Here is a 14,943-nt window from a genome sequence, read left to right on the forward strand (position 1 = left end):
ATTTACTCTTTTTTTTATCAGTGATTTCTTATTTATATCTTTTGTCAACATGCATGAATAAATGCATGACTTGCATCACCAAGCATTATGAATTGATTTATTGCATTGATTTTTATGCCTTTTCGGAATAAATGAATTTCAAATCAGAAGACAATAGTACGTTTATTGTCAAACGTGTGATTTGTAAGTGATTTGTTTGCGTCTCTTTTTTCTCAATAAATTTTTCTTGGTTTTTATCGTTCCAATAATAACAAGAATGCATTATTTTAGCATTGTTGTGCAAACGATATAGCTTAACGTTGCAGCTCCGGGATAAATTGCATCGTAAAATAGTGTGGAATTATGGCGACAACGATGCTGAAGCAGAAGCCGCATCACAAATTAAAACAATAACAGGTTTGTTTCCATGATATATGATATGATATATTAGTGTCAAGAATGCATTTTTATTACTGTTATTATTAGCATCATCACTTTCTTGCATGATTAATGTCAAAAAATGTGTTTTATGCCCTGATTTTATATTTTTGCTCCTTTTGTTGTTGAAAAAAATTAATTTGTTGTTTAAAAAAAAATTTTACTTACCTATCTCATAATATTTTTAATATTAAAAACATACGCGGTTTTTTATGCCCATTGAGAAAAATGGATTTTTTAAGGCCTTGGAAGGAATTTTTGTAACTTTCGTAAAAAAAACTTTTCATGAAGTTTCAGTGGATATTATTTTTAAAATTCTTTTGGGCCTTAAAAAACGAAATTTCGTCCTGATAATTTGAGATTAAATTTTCATTTCATTCTCCAATTTTTTTAGTTTTTTTATTTATTTTTTTCTAAAAATAATAAAATTTCTTGTGAAATTTTAAAGGACCTCCTTTATGAATTCCCGAAACAAAAACGAAATTTCTTCCCACTGGGTATCTGAAACAATAAACAAATCATATTTACCTAAGTCCGACTTGCAGCTATGTTACATAATAATAACAATTGGAGTAGCGGAATAACATGTGAACATCGTGTGTAAAATATTACCATAATTAATTCTGACGGTGGCCACAATGAAGGATTATTGTTTGTCAAACATGAAAAAAAATGGATTATACCTACCATTACAGTTACGCTACCATAAACAACATCAGAAATGTATTTTCTTGTTTTTCGTATCTCTTGTGGTTTTTATTCATAATTAGAATTAAGCTTAAATCATTAACCCTCATAACAATAAGCCATCTGACATTTGCTGTAGCGCGTGTCTGACAGAGTACGCTGATAACGAATCTGGAAGAAAATGCTTTTCTGTGATTTTTTTTTTCTTGAATGCGCACTTGTTCCACATAACGTGCAATAGGTATAGTACTTCGATCCGTGATAGTCCTTCACCACTGATAGGGCATTATGCATGATTAAGGACACATTTTTATTGAAAAGTCGCTTTCAACACACATTTTGCTGACAGGACAACAAACGTTTAATAAAGAAAATTGTGTCGAGGACTTTCATCCAATTTCCTATCGCAAGAGCGATAATGCAACAGCAATTAATGCCGTAGTTTCTCATATAGAAAACATCTCTGAAGAATGTAGAAAATGCATTCTTGCCACTTTTAACACCTCGAATGAAATTATAAATCATAAATTTTTTAATGTTACAATTACTTACGAGGGGGAAAATTAATTTATTAAAAAGACAGATACTTTGATTATATTTAATAAAGTAACAACATTTTTTGCAAAGGCACTTTGCTTGTTCATGATATGCCATAAAAACAAGCGTATATCGCAGCAAAGCAAAATAAAATAATAATGGAGCTAATAAATGATATCTTGTTTCATTGGGTTTATTTTTTCTCATTCACTATCTGTCTGCAGGTTCTTCCTCTAAATTACGGCAAGATGAGTATGGTGAACCCAGAGCATTGTTGTAGCTGAAAGGCATTGCTACTTATATGTGTATAGGTATAATAGTTTTTAATTAAAAAATTGTTGATTACTGTCGGGGTACTGTTGATTTTTTTTTTAATACAATGATTGCACTTCATTGCTTTTGCACGAGAGTTTTTATCATTTTCATCTTCAAATTTACTCTTGTTGTCTCATTTTTCATTCAGAAACTGTTTAAACAACTCAATAAACGAAATTTCGTTTCCGTTTTCCTTTTATATTATTTATTTTATTTTGAATAAAGTAAAAAAGGTGCACGATACAATTGAAAATTTCATCTAAAATTTCGCCTTTTATGTTTTCATTTACTACACACACTTGTGAGCACAAAAAATTATCATAACTTTTAGACAAATGCAAATGAATTTTTCAAAAAGCACACACAATTTTTTTCAACTTTACACTCGGTAGTCATATAAACGAGCGAATTCTGTGGGGAGTGCTTGAAGCCATTCATTTCATTTTTATCATGATTATTCAAATTTGTTTACATTTGTACAAAAATAAATTCCTTAAATGATGACAGAAATCATTTTATTTTGTATGTACATTTTAAGCAGAAATCATGTCAAGAAAATTTTATTTTTTTTTTCTGTGTGGCATGAAAAGTTTAGATTTGCAAATTCATGGAAAACTTTATCTATCGATGATATCATGTTGTACACCCAAATATTAATTTTTGTACATCCATTAAAGACATGATGTTGCTCTTAATTCATAATTTTTCTCGAAATTAAAAAAGTTTTCCATCGATTATATTATCTGGGATCAAATTTGATTTTTTATTCAATTTTTTTCTTGTCTCATGTACTTACCATGTGGGTTTTTTGTGTGGATAGAAATAAAAAGTTTGCAATTGTGATAATAATAATAAGTTGTTATTGCATGAATTGTTGTACAATTGTTTGCTTGTTAAGATACTCAACAAAGTTTGTTAACAGATCATTTAGGTTTTATTTAAAGGGAAAATTATTTTTTGCAAGTTTCTTTTTTCAAGTTCACAGTTTTTTTTTGTTTATTTTTTTTTTATCCATATAAATATGAACTTATAACATTAAGAAAATGTAGTGTCGGTTTAATTACTTTTAACTAACATGTGGTTTGGTTCTGTGTTCATCATTAGATGGTTGAAAGAAAAACATTTTTTTAAAATAAACAAAATTTAGGCAAAAAAAAAAAAAAATAAAAAATATGTTTGGAATAAGAACTGTTTTGTTTAAATTCATTTCACTATATTTCGAATAAAAAAATAATAATATTCATAATGTTGGAAGAAAATATTTTAAAATTAAAAAAAAATTGCTTGATAGCTTGATAGAAAAAAGCTTGAAACAAAAGTATAATTTTCCATTTTTATTTTTTACCGTTATTATTAATATTATTTTTCTCATTGGGATTTTGGACTTTTCAAATGAGGCTAAGGACAATTTAGCTTAAAAGTTTATGCTGATTTCAATAGAATACTGAAATTTTTTAACGATTGCATCAAAAATTTCTTTTTCGGATGTCCCCTCCCTTATCTCCCCCTGGATCGTCCAGCTTCCGGATTTTTAGTTTAAATCAGCGCCTAATCCGGAAGTGCGGTTTTTATCACTTTCGTTCGTCTCACATTTCCAAAACAAAACAAAAATTTCGCCGACCAACTTTAAACCAACTTTAACTTTAGTTCTTCGGCTCAATTTTCCACTTAAAAATCGGCCTTTTTACTTTGATATATTGTATCTTAGAGGAGAACGTTCTGTGCTTTAAGGAAGACATTAGACAAATCCAAGAATGTCGATGATTCCATTCTTTCCATCATTGATGCCACCGACAACCAACTCTTTGTGGTTCGACATCGATGTAGCTTGTGACGAAGACAGCGAAATAACGGCATTGGAGACGGAACACCAACAGTGGCTAAACTCAATTTCTCAAACAGCTTCCGATCTAAATCCCCTGGGGAAGACTCCAGCCGAACAGATTGATAACGAAACAGACGAGGAAGATCAAGATGGTAAGCGTTTGAGAAAAAAAATACAAAACCATGAATTTAAACAAATTTAATTATTTTTTTTAGCCAACGATGATGATAGTGCCGAAAGTGAGAGTCACGATGAAGAAGAAGAGGACGATGAAATTGAACCGAACGGCCTGATAATTGACGGATCAGATCCGCGAGGCGATTACGACAATCCAATGCCGATGCTGACTAACAATGATTAAGGTTTATTAAAAATTACTTGTTAAGTTTGGACTCATTCCACAATAAAAAAAAGAAAACAAAGGATATTATTTATTAAGTTTTTTTTTTATTTATAACTGCATTGCATATAGATGAACTTTATAATAATAATGTATGTAGTGTGTAATAAAGAATATTGGAACAAAGATTCTTAAATTCATAAAGGTTTTTTTTCGTAATAAAATCATGACCAAATGCTTATTTGAATTGCAAGTTGCATATCCTCAGTCCGATTACGTCACGTCCGATTTCGGCAACACCACAAACAACGCACTGCTGTCCTTCGAACTCGGGCAGGTAGGAGGCGGCACACAACGAGCACTTTTTCTCTGGTTTTCCACGGTAAATTGGTTGGAACGTGGCGGCACACAAAACAAACGGATTGTGTTCATCGTAGTGCAAATTGTGTTCGTCCACGGGATTCACTTCGCACGCTTGAAGAATTTTCCTCGTTTGTTGCGCCACTTCGGGCTTGGGTCCGAGCTCAATCAAGCGACGTGCAAAGGAGGCAGCTGTCTTGTAATTTTTCAGTTTGAAGAACATATTGAGAGCCGTACGGAGTGTCAAAATCTGGTGAACCGACTGTAAATTGCAATGTGTAAAGTAGGCAGCGAGCTCACACAAACGTTTTTGCTCCTCGAGCGTCGCTTTGGGCAAGCTCTTTCGGTGCGTCTCCATTTGCAGACCCACAATGTACTCGCGACAAATGTCAAGTAATTGCTGTGCTTCCGCAATCTCGCTGCGTGTGTCAACTACGAGGATCGGAATACTAATGGTAATGTTTTTGAATTTATCAATAGCTTCAGTGAACTTTCCGGATGTCGTGAGTTGGTAGCAACTTTGGAGCTGGTTAATCAAATCATTTAGTTTCAAGCCGATCGTGGGAAGGCTCGCCTTCAGGCCGTCCTTCCAGTTGCGTTGCGGATAGGCAAACAACGACGGTAACGATGGCATTGCCGGCAGCGATGTTCTCGAGCCGACATACAAACTCATGAAAAGTTGCTTGTACGGCTCAAAGTTGACGACACCCACTTGCTCGTTCAAGTGTCGCATTGCCGTTTCGAAAGATCCCGCTCGAATGTGGTCCGCAACCAATTTGGAATTATTTGTCCACATTTGTGACGGTGGTTGCCCACGTGACGGAACATTAAAGTAATCTTCGCTCTTAATGTCCAACGATTGCACTTTCTTGGCAAGTTCTTCTGGCAGTTCCAGATCGTCTTCGACTTCCCATCCAGCACCGTCGCCACCACCATCTTCAGAGCCACCAAGAGCATTCTTATAGTCGTCATCGTCGTCATTCTCCTCGCCATCTAATTTCAATTCGGCATCTTCGCCCCAGCCATCGGCTTCTTGTCCCAGGTCCGACAAGTCGGCATGCAGTGCTTGGTTCACATTCGATGACTTTTGCAGGGACATTGCACCTTCGAAGAATCCCTTTGACATGGTGAGAAGAGGCCAGTTGGTTTCGGCTTGTTGAATCGGGACGGGAGGCTTCAAAAATTTCGCATCAGCCTTTACTTGAGGCAATTCCTTTTTCTCGGCGAGAATTTCGGCAGCCAGATTTGCACGTTCTTCCTCGTATCCGTGGGTGGCCGCTAAACAGTAAGTAAAAATTTAAATTAAAAGTGATGAAAACAGTATGTAAATGAAAAAACTTACCAGTCAAATAAGCAAGCGACGTTTGATTCACGCTCTTCAAAATATTTATTCGTTCCTGAACGTCTCCGAGCAACAATGCTCCTTGATATTGTGCAGACACGTCTTTACGAATTTCGGCAATCTTGTTCATTTTCTTCAATTTCTCCAAGTTTCCAGTAATTAAATACAAGAAGGAGAGTTTGTCAAAGTTCTTGGTGCGTTGATAGCACATTTCGACGACTTGGTGGTTGCCTTGCAAGAGAGCCGCTTGTCCAAGTCGATCCCAACATTGCTTGTCATCTAAGGCTTTTGCCGCTTCAAGGGCCACCTCAATGTTGCCGCATTCGAGAGCAAGTGCAAAACGCGTTTTTTCGTCCTTGACAAAGTGTAATGCCACTTCCGGATATCCCTTTTGTTGCAGGTAGGCAATGATAGATTGTCCAACCAATTTGGCGTTACGGACCATTTGGAGGACTTCTTCGTATTTGCGATGAATCAGAGCCAACTTGAACTTGTATTCCGTCGTATCGATGTTCAAAACGCGCGTTTTGAGCTCGCGATCTAGGCAGAAAACTTGCGATCCCTTGACCCGGGTAATGTAAATGGGCAAATCAAGTGTTCGAATTATTCCGTGGTCTCCATCAACGATGGCATATTTAATGTGTGTACTAGTTGTGTAGATAAAAACGCCAGAATCGTCCCACGCACCACTCTTTACGCGTGTACTTTCATGAATCGAGCACAGAATCTCAAGCTTACGATTGCAAATCATGAGAACGTGCTTCGCAAGCAATGCAACATGCGACATATCCGACGACCAAACTACATATTTGCATTTGGAAATTTTCACCTGTGTCAAAGTTTTCAGTTGTTGCACATCAAATAGCGTTACATGGTCTGCTTCGCGCAACAAAAGCATTCCCGTACCGGCATAGAAGATCTCATCACACGAAGGGGCTTGGATTTTCTTCGTTACCTCGTTCTTGAAATTCTTGATGACAAGTTGGTTTTGTCTATCGAGCACCGCAAAACGATTCCGAGCGACCCACAGAGCCGTGATGCCTGATGACCGTTTACTCTCCGATTCCGTGCTTGATGACTCCGAGTCTTTTGGGATTGTGTACAAGTCGTATGTACTATTTTCCAAATTCGATGTTCGCGTACACAACAAAATGGCATTTAATGCAGGGTTGTAGGACATGCTGTAGAAGGGAGTTTTTCCGCCACCACGTACTTGCATGACGACCGTGTCTTTCGTGGTGGTAAAATCCAGTTTCCGCAAAAAGCGTTCCTTGATGTAGTACAAGATGTTTCCGTGCACACTGTAAGCTGGACGTTCGCGTTCCAACTTGAAAACAACCATGCCGGCATCGTGGCCTGCCGCAAAAAGATTCAAATTTGGATGAGCAGCCAGGATCCAGAATCGCTCGTTTTCGCGACGGAATGTATGAAGACATTGTCTCTTTGTCATATCCCAAATCCGGATACTCTTGTCCTCACTGTTAGAGACAATGAGCTCTTGACGCGGATGGAAAATGACACACGAGACGTTGTTGTAGTGACCACGACACGTGTCAACTTCCCAGGCTTTGTATTCGTTCATGCGCCACAATTTGATTTGACGATCGTCCGCACCTGAGATGATTAAGGGTAGATTCGGGTGGAAACTGGCCCAATTGACGCCGCGGTCATGGCCCTCGAGTACATGCTTGACAATGGCATCTGGCTGTCCAAAGAGGTCGGTGGCATTGGGATTCTTTAAATGATCATCAAGTCCTCCGGGTCCTGGAGCAACATTTTTCTTGCGAAGACCTACAAAAAAAAAATATATTAAATTTTTGTTTAAAAATATTGTAAAAAATTGCTTACCGGAAATATCCCACACTCGCACCGTCTGATCCAACGAGGCAGAAACGATGGTATCTTCGGTCGGATGGAATTGAGCACACATCACATAGTGATTGTGACCGGAGAGCACACAAATGCACGTCCTCGATTGCCAGTTCCAGATGCGGATCGTTTGATCATCGGACGCACTCAGAATCCAGGGATACTCGTGGTGGAAAGTCGTTGTGCGAACGTAGTCAACATGCCCCAGGAGTGTAAAGATGCATCGACGTTGTTTGTAGTTCCATACTTTGATTTTGAAGTCATCACCGCCCGACACAAATAATGGTTGTTGCATGTGAAAATTGATTCCACGAACGGGGCCATCGTGCTCGTCAAACTTCTCTAGCAGCGTACTGATGCGGTAGTCCCACAACTGGATGATGCCGCTGTGTAGCGAAGCTAAGACCCACGGGCGTTTCGGGTGAAACGAAAGACCCTTTACACGGGCCGATTTTGTCTCAAAGTTTGTTAGCATTGTTCCTCCACTGTTGCGACGAAGTTCAGGTGACTCTGCAATTGATAAATAGTTAGTTGTGATGTTAAATTAGCGGATGATGGTGATTTTCGTACTTTTCTACACGTATTTTATTCTCAATTTTATTTTTTTTATCGCCAACTAAGCTGCTTGAACTGTGACGTGTGCGGCCAGTGACTTTTGCAGTGGAATTCAGTATTTGAAAAAATCCAACGATGATCCTCCATTATCCACAAAAATTGCGCTCCCACACGTTTCTGTGTCTCTCCCCGAAAATCACCAAAATAATTTCAGGATTAAAAAAAAATTTTTTTGGAGAAAAATATTTAATTATAAACACGGAAATGCAAATGGAGATTGGAAGATAGGATTATTACTTAATTTTCAGATTGATCTATAATTTTAAAAAAGATTAATTTATGTAATCAATGAAATGCGCTAACGTTAAAATCACGAAGACACTTTCCTCCATGCATGTGAAAATTCATCAAAACAAACTTTGAGAAAAAACCTTTGGAAAAATGTATCGAGCAGTAAGTTTTTGATTTGAAACTCTCGAATGACAATCAATTTTGGTTTATTTCCAGCTGACATCCAGACTTGGACAAGTTATCACACAAAAAAGTGTCAAAAATCTCGCTCCAATAAGATGCATGGGTCTCTATGAACCTGATTATCTAGATGTGAGTTGAGCTAAATCCTCAATCATTTAATAATTCTACATATTTCGTTTCCAGAAACTTCGACCACAAGTTCCGGTTTACGAAAATCTAAACATTGAAATGACCGGTTACGATTATCCTGTGCTAGAAAGCTATCAAAGACTCGTGCACGAAATTTGCGAGACCATGGAAATGAGTGTATCCGATTGCTGGGCTCTGCCAGCGAAGGAAGAGACAATCACAAGATTCAAGGCAAACAGTTCGACGGTAGACTCGAGCTACTTGTTGAAGACATATAAGCGGATTGTTCAGGTGGAGCAAGTTAAAGCGCATCAAGTGCCTCTTTTGACGAGAATTATTCAAGCTGGGCTGCCGGAAGGTGTCAAAGTGAATATTATGGAACACACCGAATTGCATGACAAGGAGCGATATGTGCCGGACCAAGAATTGATAGAACTCAAGCAGGAACTAACGGATATCGGTGGACCGGTCATAAAGAAAGACAAACGAAGGCGTTAAATTGTTACAAAAAGTATAGTCAATAAACATTTTTAGTAACCATGAAAGCGGTTTTCCGTGTTACTGTTTTTTTTTGTATTCATCATGAGATAACATAATTTTTGTCAATATCATATATATTAAGATCACTTGACAGTTTTTTTAATTACTTCAATTTATATCGCAGCCATAAATAGATGATTCGACGATTTTTCGCCACAACTGCCAACATGGTAAAAGCAAGAACTTGGGTAAAAGCAAACGAATGGAATGGACTTCCGAAAATAGCTGATTTTAAGCTGGTTGAAGAGGAACTTCCAGCACTTAAACCCAACGAAGTACTGGTAGAAAGTGAATTTTTGTCTGTGGATCCATATCAATGGGCTTACAAAGTAAATCCCGGTTCCGTAATGATTGGCGGTCAAGTAGGCAAGGTCATGGAATCCAAAAACGATAATTTTCCCGTTGGATCTTTCGTTTACGGTCACTTTGGATGGCGTTCACATACAGTCTTTACACCTGACGCGAGTGGCGGCAGCTTTGGAGATGCTTATGCGCTACCAGATTTCAAATCATTGCCACGTTCCTTGGCCCTCGGAGTCTTGGGAATGCCGGGAAATACCGCTTACTTCGGATTTCTCGAGATTTGCGGCCCCGTAAAATCGGGAGAGACATTAGTGGTGAATGCCGCTGCCGGTGCTGTTGGCAGTCTAGTCGGTCAAATTGGAAAGTTGAAGGGCATGAAGGTAATCGGCATTGCAGGATCCGATAAAAAGTGTCAGTGGCTCACAAATGAACTCGGATTTGATCATGCAATCAACTACAAGACGCAAGATGTGAAGAAGGAGTTGGCCCGAGTAGCCGATAAGGGCATCGACTGTTTCTTCGACAACGTTGGCGGAGAACAGGCCAGTTGGGTCATTAATTTGATGAATGATCGTGGTCGTATCTCGGTTTGCGGATCCATTTCTACATATGACAACATTACTACGGGTACCGTAACAAAAGTGCCAGCGCCACAACCGATGTTTGTCTTCAAACAGCTCAAAATGGAAGGATTTGTAGTAACTCGTTGGTCCGACCGCTGGATGGAGGGCATTCATCAGATGGGAGAATGGGTGAAAGAAGGCAAAATTAAGTACCACGAAACAGTAACGGAAGGTTTCGACAACATGCCAAAAGCATTTGTAGCCATGTTGACTGGAGACAGCACTGGCAAAGCTGTTGTTAAAGCATAGAAAATATTATTGCATTTTTTTAAACAAATCTTTAAAAATAAAATTTCAAAGATACAAAAAACCAGTCGTTTCCATTCATGAAATTGCCAAGCCTGCTAATTCAGTACCTACATGATTTGAGACGAATGAAAGTGATAATTCGTTAGATGGCGCTGCAGGCACGAATATCCTGTTTGGAGCCACCAAAACGGAAATGCGGCTTAGATTGGAACTAAATTTGAGTCGTATGAAAATGATTAAACCCAGTGCAAATTTTCATTGTGCTGTCATTTTTGAGGCGTCGTTGAAGAAAAGCCGTTGCAGACCCCGAAACGAACAAGACACGACAAGTTCTCTCTGTAAATTGTAAAATAATAAAAAAATAAAATAAAAGTTAAACATTAAATGAAACCAAAAGCAAACACTCGAACAGCTGAAATGAGTTCTCGTCTTCCCACAAGTCGTCTGCAAATTCCTACGCGGATCACAAAAGCGAAAACTCAATTAGCCATGAATCCCGGATTAAAGCGGAAAAACGAAAACGCCGCTCCGGCACCTCTCAAAGTTGCCAAAACAGTGACAAAATTGTCGCCCAGCAAAGTGCAGGAAAGTCTCGCGACATTGACCAAACCCGCCACAACAATAACAACAAAACCATCGACAAAAACAGCTCCTGTCGCGCGACAACCATTAGCTACCCGAACACGTACCGGTCTCGATCTGAATGCCACCAAAGGAGTTACGAACAAGACCGTTGCAAGTCGAGGAGCTGCCGCAGGAGTGGCAAAAGCAGCTGCTGCCACTGCCGCCAAGAAAACTGCAACCGCCACCGCAAATAAAGAGACAACGGGAAAAGCTCCCGCCGCAAAACGGATACCGCCATATGACTTTAAGGCAAGATTCAACGATTTGCTTGAGAAACATCAAGCGTTAAAAACCAAACACGAAAATTTGAAGGAGGAATTGGGAGAGTTGGCAGATTTACCAGAGAAATATGACAAAACCAAGACAGATTTGGAAAAGGCACTTGAAACGGTTGAAAAACTGACGGAAGAACGCGATGCTTTGGCTTTCAAGAACAACTCTCTCGTATCTACGTTAACGGAGACGCAAGATGCCCTGAAGATCCTCGAGGAAAAGTGTCCGAAACTCGAAAAACACATCGAGGAGCTAACGAAAAAGTGCGACAGTGTTGAGAAATCTAATAAAGATTTGACTGAAAAGAATGAGCAACTGACACACAAGACCAATGAATTAACTGACGAATTGGAAAAATGCGCTGAACAGCTCTTTAGAGCCAATTATGAACGGAAAGAGTTGCACAATACGGTAAGTTTTCTACAACATAAAATGTTTTTTCCCTTAATCTAACGGATTTTTCCTCCGTAGGTCATGGACTTGCGCGGAAATATTCGCGTCTTTTGTCGTGTGCGTCCACCACTTGCGCAAGAAAACGATCGTGCTTTGTGTACTTGGAATTATTTGGATGAAACGAGCGTCGAACTTCTCAAAGTTGAACCGAATGGCAAAGTTTTGCGAAACGAGTTTAGTTTTGACAACATTTTCCATCAAAACTCCACACAAGATGACATTTTCCTCAGTGTATCGCCCCTCATTCAATCGGCACTCGATGGATACAACGTATGCATTTTTGCTTATGGACAAACAGGCAGTGGCAAAACCTTCACGATGGACGGTGGAAATGGCGAAAATCAATTGGGTGTCATTCCGCGCACGGTTTCGCTGCTCTTCAACTCAATTAAGGACTACCAACGACTCGGTTGGAAATACGAGATCTCCGCACAGTTCCTCGAGATCTATAACGAAGTCTTGTACGACCTATTAGATGATTCGCCAAAGGACTTGGAAATTCGTATGGTCTCCGCTTCCAATAAAACAGACGTTTATGTGTCAAATATCACGGAAGAAACCGTTTCAACGGAAATGGAGTTGCTCTCGTTGATGCAAAAAGCAAAACTGAATCGCATGACAGCAGCTACGGTAGGCAATGAACGGTCTTCTCGGTCGCATGCCGTTACAAAACTCACCGTCACTGGAATACACGAAGGAAAGAATGAGAAATGCGTGGGACATATTAATTTGGTGGACTTGGCGGGCTCAGAAAGCCCCAAGACAAGTACTCGTATGGATGAAACCAAAAGTATTAATAAATCTTTGTCCGAATTGAGCAACGTTATTCTCGCTTTGGTGCAGAAACAAGATCACGTTCCGTATCGCAATAGCAAATTGACGCACTTACTCATGCCCAGCTTAGGAGGTAATTCTAAAACGCTTATGTTTGTGAACGTTGCACCTTTCAACGACTGCCATCAAGAGTCTGTCAAATCACTACGTTTTGCTGCATCTGTTAATTCGTGCAAATTACAGAAGGCCAAAAAGAATAAGGTTTTGAATCAAATGTAATCCTTTATTATTATTATTAATATTAATGACCAATTTTTCTAATATATATTTTTTTGTTAAATTAAAAAAAAAAAAATGAACATTAATACATAAACTGTTCTTTCCAGTACTATGCTTAATCGTTAATTCTAAATAAAAATATTTCTTTCAAACATTATTATTTTGTATTATTTTAATTGAAAAAACTTTAAAGTTGTAAGACATCCCTTATTAAAATTTAGATGAAAAAAAAAATAATTCATGTTTATAAATTTTTCAAAAATTTTTATTTGGACTCCATTTCATCTACATTCTCATAAATTTGAATATAGGACTCCGTTAAGGTGATCATTTGTGGCAAAATGTCCTTGACATGCAAATCCTGCATTTCGTACCACTGCTTTGTACTTTTATGGTAGACGTGCAGCTTCCACGTTCCATTTTTCTGCTCGCCATCGTGGACAATGTTGGCAATTAGATTATAATTGGTGGATTTGTGTTGTTTTCGCACCTCTTCAGTGAGGAATTCTCCAAAATCCACATTTTTAACGGGGAAATTCACAATCGTAGGATTTTTTTCAACAAAAAAGGTATTTTTTGTGAATCTTTTTATGTAAAGAATTATGAATTGCGGCAATCGAGTGATTTCAAAGCGCTTTGAAAAGTTGTCTTTGTACGTTTGGTATTCTTTTTCCGTGGACCCGTTGAATTTGGATAAAAGTTGGAAAAGATGTACTTGTGGAATAATGTTTTCCTTGAACTCATCTTGGAATAAGGGTGTTGGTGGCAAGTCACAAGTCAAATACAAAAACTTTGACTTTTCCATGGTTTCCTGATACTCGGCCGTTGCCATTAAGAGTCTTCGTTGGATGTCATCCAAATTGCTTGGTGGCAGTTTTCTCGTAAATATCTTCATTTCTCCCCTGAATGACTTGTAGATGATCGAGTCCTCCGGATCTTTCTTCGACTTGAGTTGCTTGTGCAACGAATTCAAGAACCACGAAATGAAGTCGATGGGATCCGCTTGTTCCGTAATTTGAAATTGTTTTTTACTGCAGAGAGAAATCGCTTGGAGCATTTCGTGAGGTGACACGTGAGCTTTGAAGTTTCGTGGATTCCACAATTTTCGGATGAGTTCACCAAAGCGCGAGACAATTGAAAAAGCCACGTCTCCTGTTAGCTTTTTCTTATGAATGTAATTGGATTCTTGCAAAAAATAGTCGCGAACGGGACTCACATGCGACAATGCTTGCAACATAACGTTGCTGTAGTCGTTAGCTTTGATATTATTCAAGCCACAAATGCCGGGGATATACAATTCGCCATCCACTGTGCGAGAAAATTTGGAGAGATGTTCGTCTAATTGACGAATTTCCTTGGTTGTAAAAGTCGGATTCAACACGTATTTGATGTCATCCAGGGACGAGTCGATAATCTCGTAGTTGTCGGGAAGGCAGTAGAACTTCAAGGTGTGCAGATTCAAGAACACATAATGCAATTCGGAGACAGAGTGAGTGTAAGCATGAGTATTGGTACCTCTGCCTTGGAAGTACTTGCCGCACACAAGGCAAGCGTAAACATTTATGCGAGTCAACGAAACGGAGCAAAGCTTTTCAAAGTCAAAGTCCAGCATATGACGATTGATGGTATCCAAGTAGGGACACTTTTTCACCGAAACACTAGAAATTTCTTCATCATCGTCTTCCTCTTTTATGTGTTCCGTCTTTAAACGTTTTGCAGGACCTGAAATGGTCACTTTTGATTAGCTGAACAATTCATGGAGCTTTAAAAAAGAAAACTTACTCTCATTTGAAGTCGTTTCTGACATTATCCCAAATTAAATTAACAAAAAGTCCGGCGTTCTTTGCTGCTTTTTCAACGTTTAGAGTTGTTTTGACGTTTCACCAGTTGGCCATTTCCCCACGGCGTCATCCATTTATGATATTAGCAGTTCTGGGGAAATAGATTTCCGAGACTTGAATTGAATGTTGTTGTG

The 14,943-nt window shown here is 38.6% G+C and overlaps 6 protein-coding genes across 6 annotated transcripts; 4 read left to right on the forward strand and 2 right to left on the reverse strand.

Moving 5' to 3' along the window:
- The first annotated feature begins 3,546 nt into the window (after positions 1 to 3,546).
- On the forward strand, positions 3,547 to 4,199 carry LOC134832626 (anaphase-promoting complex subunit 15B). The gene is made up of 2 exons (XM_063846717.1): positions 3,547 to 3,933; positions 3,997 to 4,199. The coding sequence occupies exons 1-2, from the start codon at positions 3,711 to 3,713 to the stop codon at positions 4,140 to 4,142; spliced, it is 369 nt and encodes a 122-aa protein (XP_063702787.1). The 5' UTR covers positions 3,547 to 3,710; the 3' UTR covers positions 4,143 to 4,199.
- Positions 4,200 to 4,214: 15 nt separating this feature from the next.
- On the reverse strand, positions 4,215 to 8,349 carry LOC134832625 (coatomer subunit alpha). Its single transcript, XM_063846715.1, has 4 exons — positions 8,263 to 8,349; positions 7,672 to 8,202; positions 5,824 to 7,614; positions 4,215 to 5,759 (listed from the first exon to the last, which is right to left on the reverse strand). Exons 2-4 carry the CDS (start codon positions 8,165 to 8,167, stop codon positions 4,360 to 4,362), a joined length of 3,687 nt encoding a protein of 1,228 aa, XP_063702785.1. The 5' UTR covers positions 8,168 to 8,202; positions 8,263 to 8,349; the 3' UTR covers positions 4,215 to 4,359.
- A 261-nt stretch (positions 8,350 to 8,610) lies between these two features.
- LOC134830355 (large ribosomal subunit protein mL48) lies at positions 8,611 to 9,395 on the forward strand. The gene is made up of 3 exons (XM_063843807.1): positions 8,611 to 8,700; positions 8,755 to 8,850; positions 8,905 to 9,395. The coding sequence occupies exons 1-3, from the start codon at positions 8,689 to 8,691 to the stop codon at positions 9,346 to 9,348; spliced, it is 552 nt and encodes a 183-aa protein (XP_063699877.1). The 5' UTR covers positions 8,611 to 8,688; the 3' UTR covers positions 9,349 to 9,395.
- A 14-nt stretch (positions 9,396 to 9,409) lies between these two features.
- Positions 9,410 to 10,630, forward strand: LOC134830354 (prostaglandin reductase 1-like). The gene has a single exon (XM_063843806.1). It carries the CDS (start codon positions 9,525 to 9,527, stop codon positions 10,563 to 10,565), a length of 1,041 nt encoding a protein of 346 aa, XP_063699876.1. The 5' UTR covers positions 9,410 to 9,524; the 3' UTR covers positions 10,566 to 10,630.
- A 249-nt stretch (positions 10,631 to 10,879) lies between these two features.
- LOC134829904 (protein claret segregational) lies at positions 10,880 to 13,115 on the forward strand. The gene is made up of 2 exons (XM_063843198.1): positions 10,880 to 11,873; positions 11,934 to 13,115. Exons 1-2 carry the CDS (start codon positions 10,950 to 10,952, stop codon positions 12,966 to 12,968), a joined length of 1,959 nt encoding a protein of 652 aa, XP_063699268.1. The 5' UTR covers positions 10,880 to 10,949; the 3' UTR covers positions 12,969 to 13,115.
- An 83-nt stretch (positions 13,116 to 13,198) lies between these two features.
- LOC134829769 (ubiquitin carboxyl-terminal hydrolase 39) lies at positions 13,199 to 14,840 on the reverse strand. The gene is made up of 2 exons (XM_063843016.1): positions 14,751 to 14,840; positions 13,199 to 14,690 (listed from the first exon to the last, which is right to left on the reverse strand). The coding sequence occupies exons 1-2, from the start codon at positions 14,773 to 14,775 to the stop codon at positions 13,234 to 13,236; spliced, it is 1,482 nt and encodes a 493-aa protein (XP_063699086.1). The 5' UTR covers positions 14,776 to 14,840; the 3' UTR covers positions 13,199 to 13,233.
- Positions 14,841 to 14,943: the final 103 nt, after the last annotated feature.

This window comes from Culicoides brevitarsis, chromosome 2 (assembly GCF_036172545.1).
Source record: "Culicoides brevitarsis isolate CSIRO-B50_1 chromosome 2, AGI_CSIRO_Cbre_v1, whole genome shotgun sequence".
NCBI lineage: Eukaryota > Metazoa > Arthropoda > Insecta > Diptera > Ceratopogonidae > Culicoides > Culicoides brevitarsis.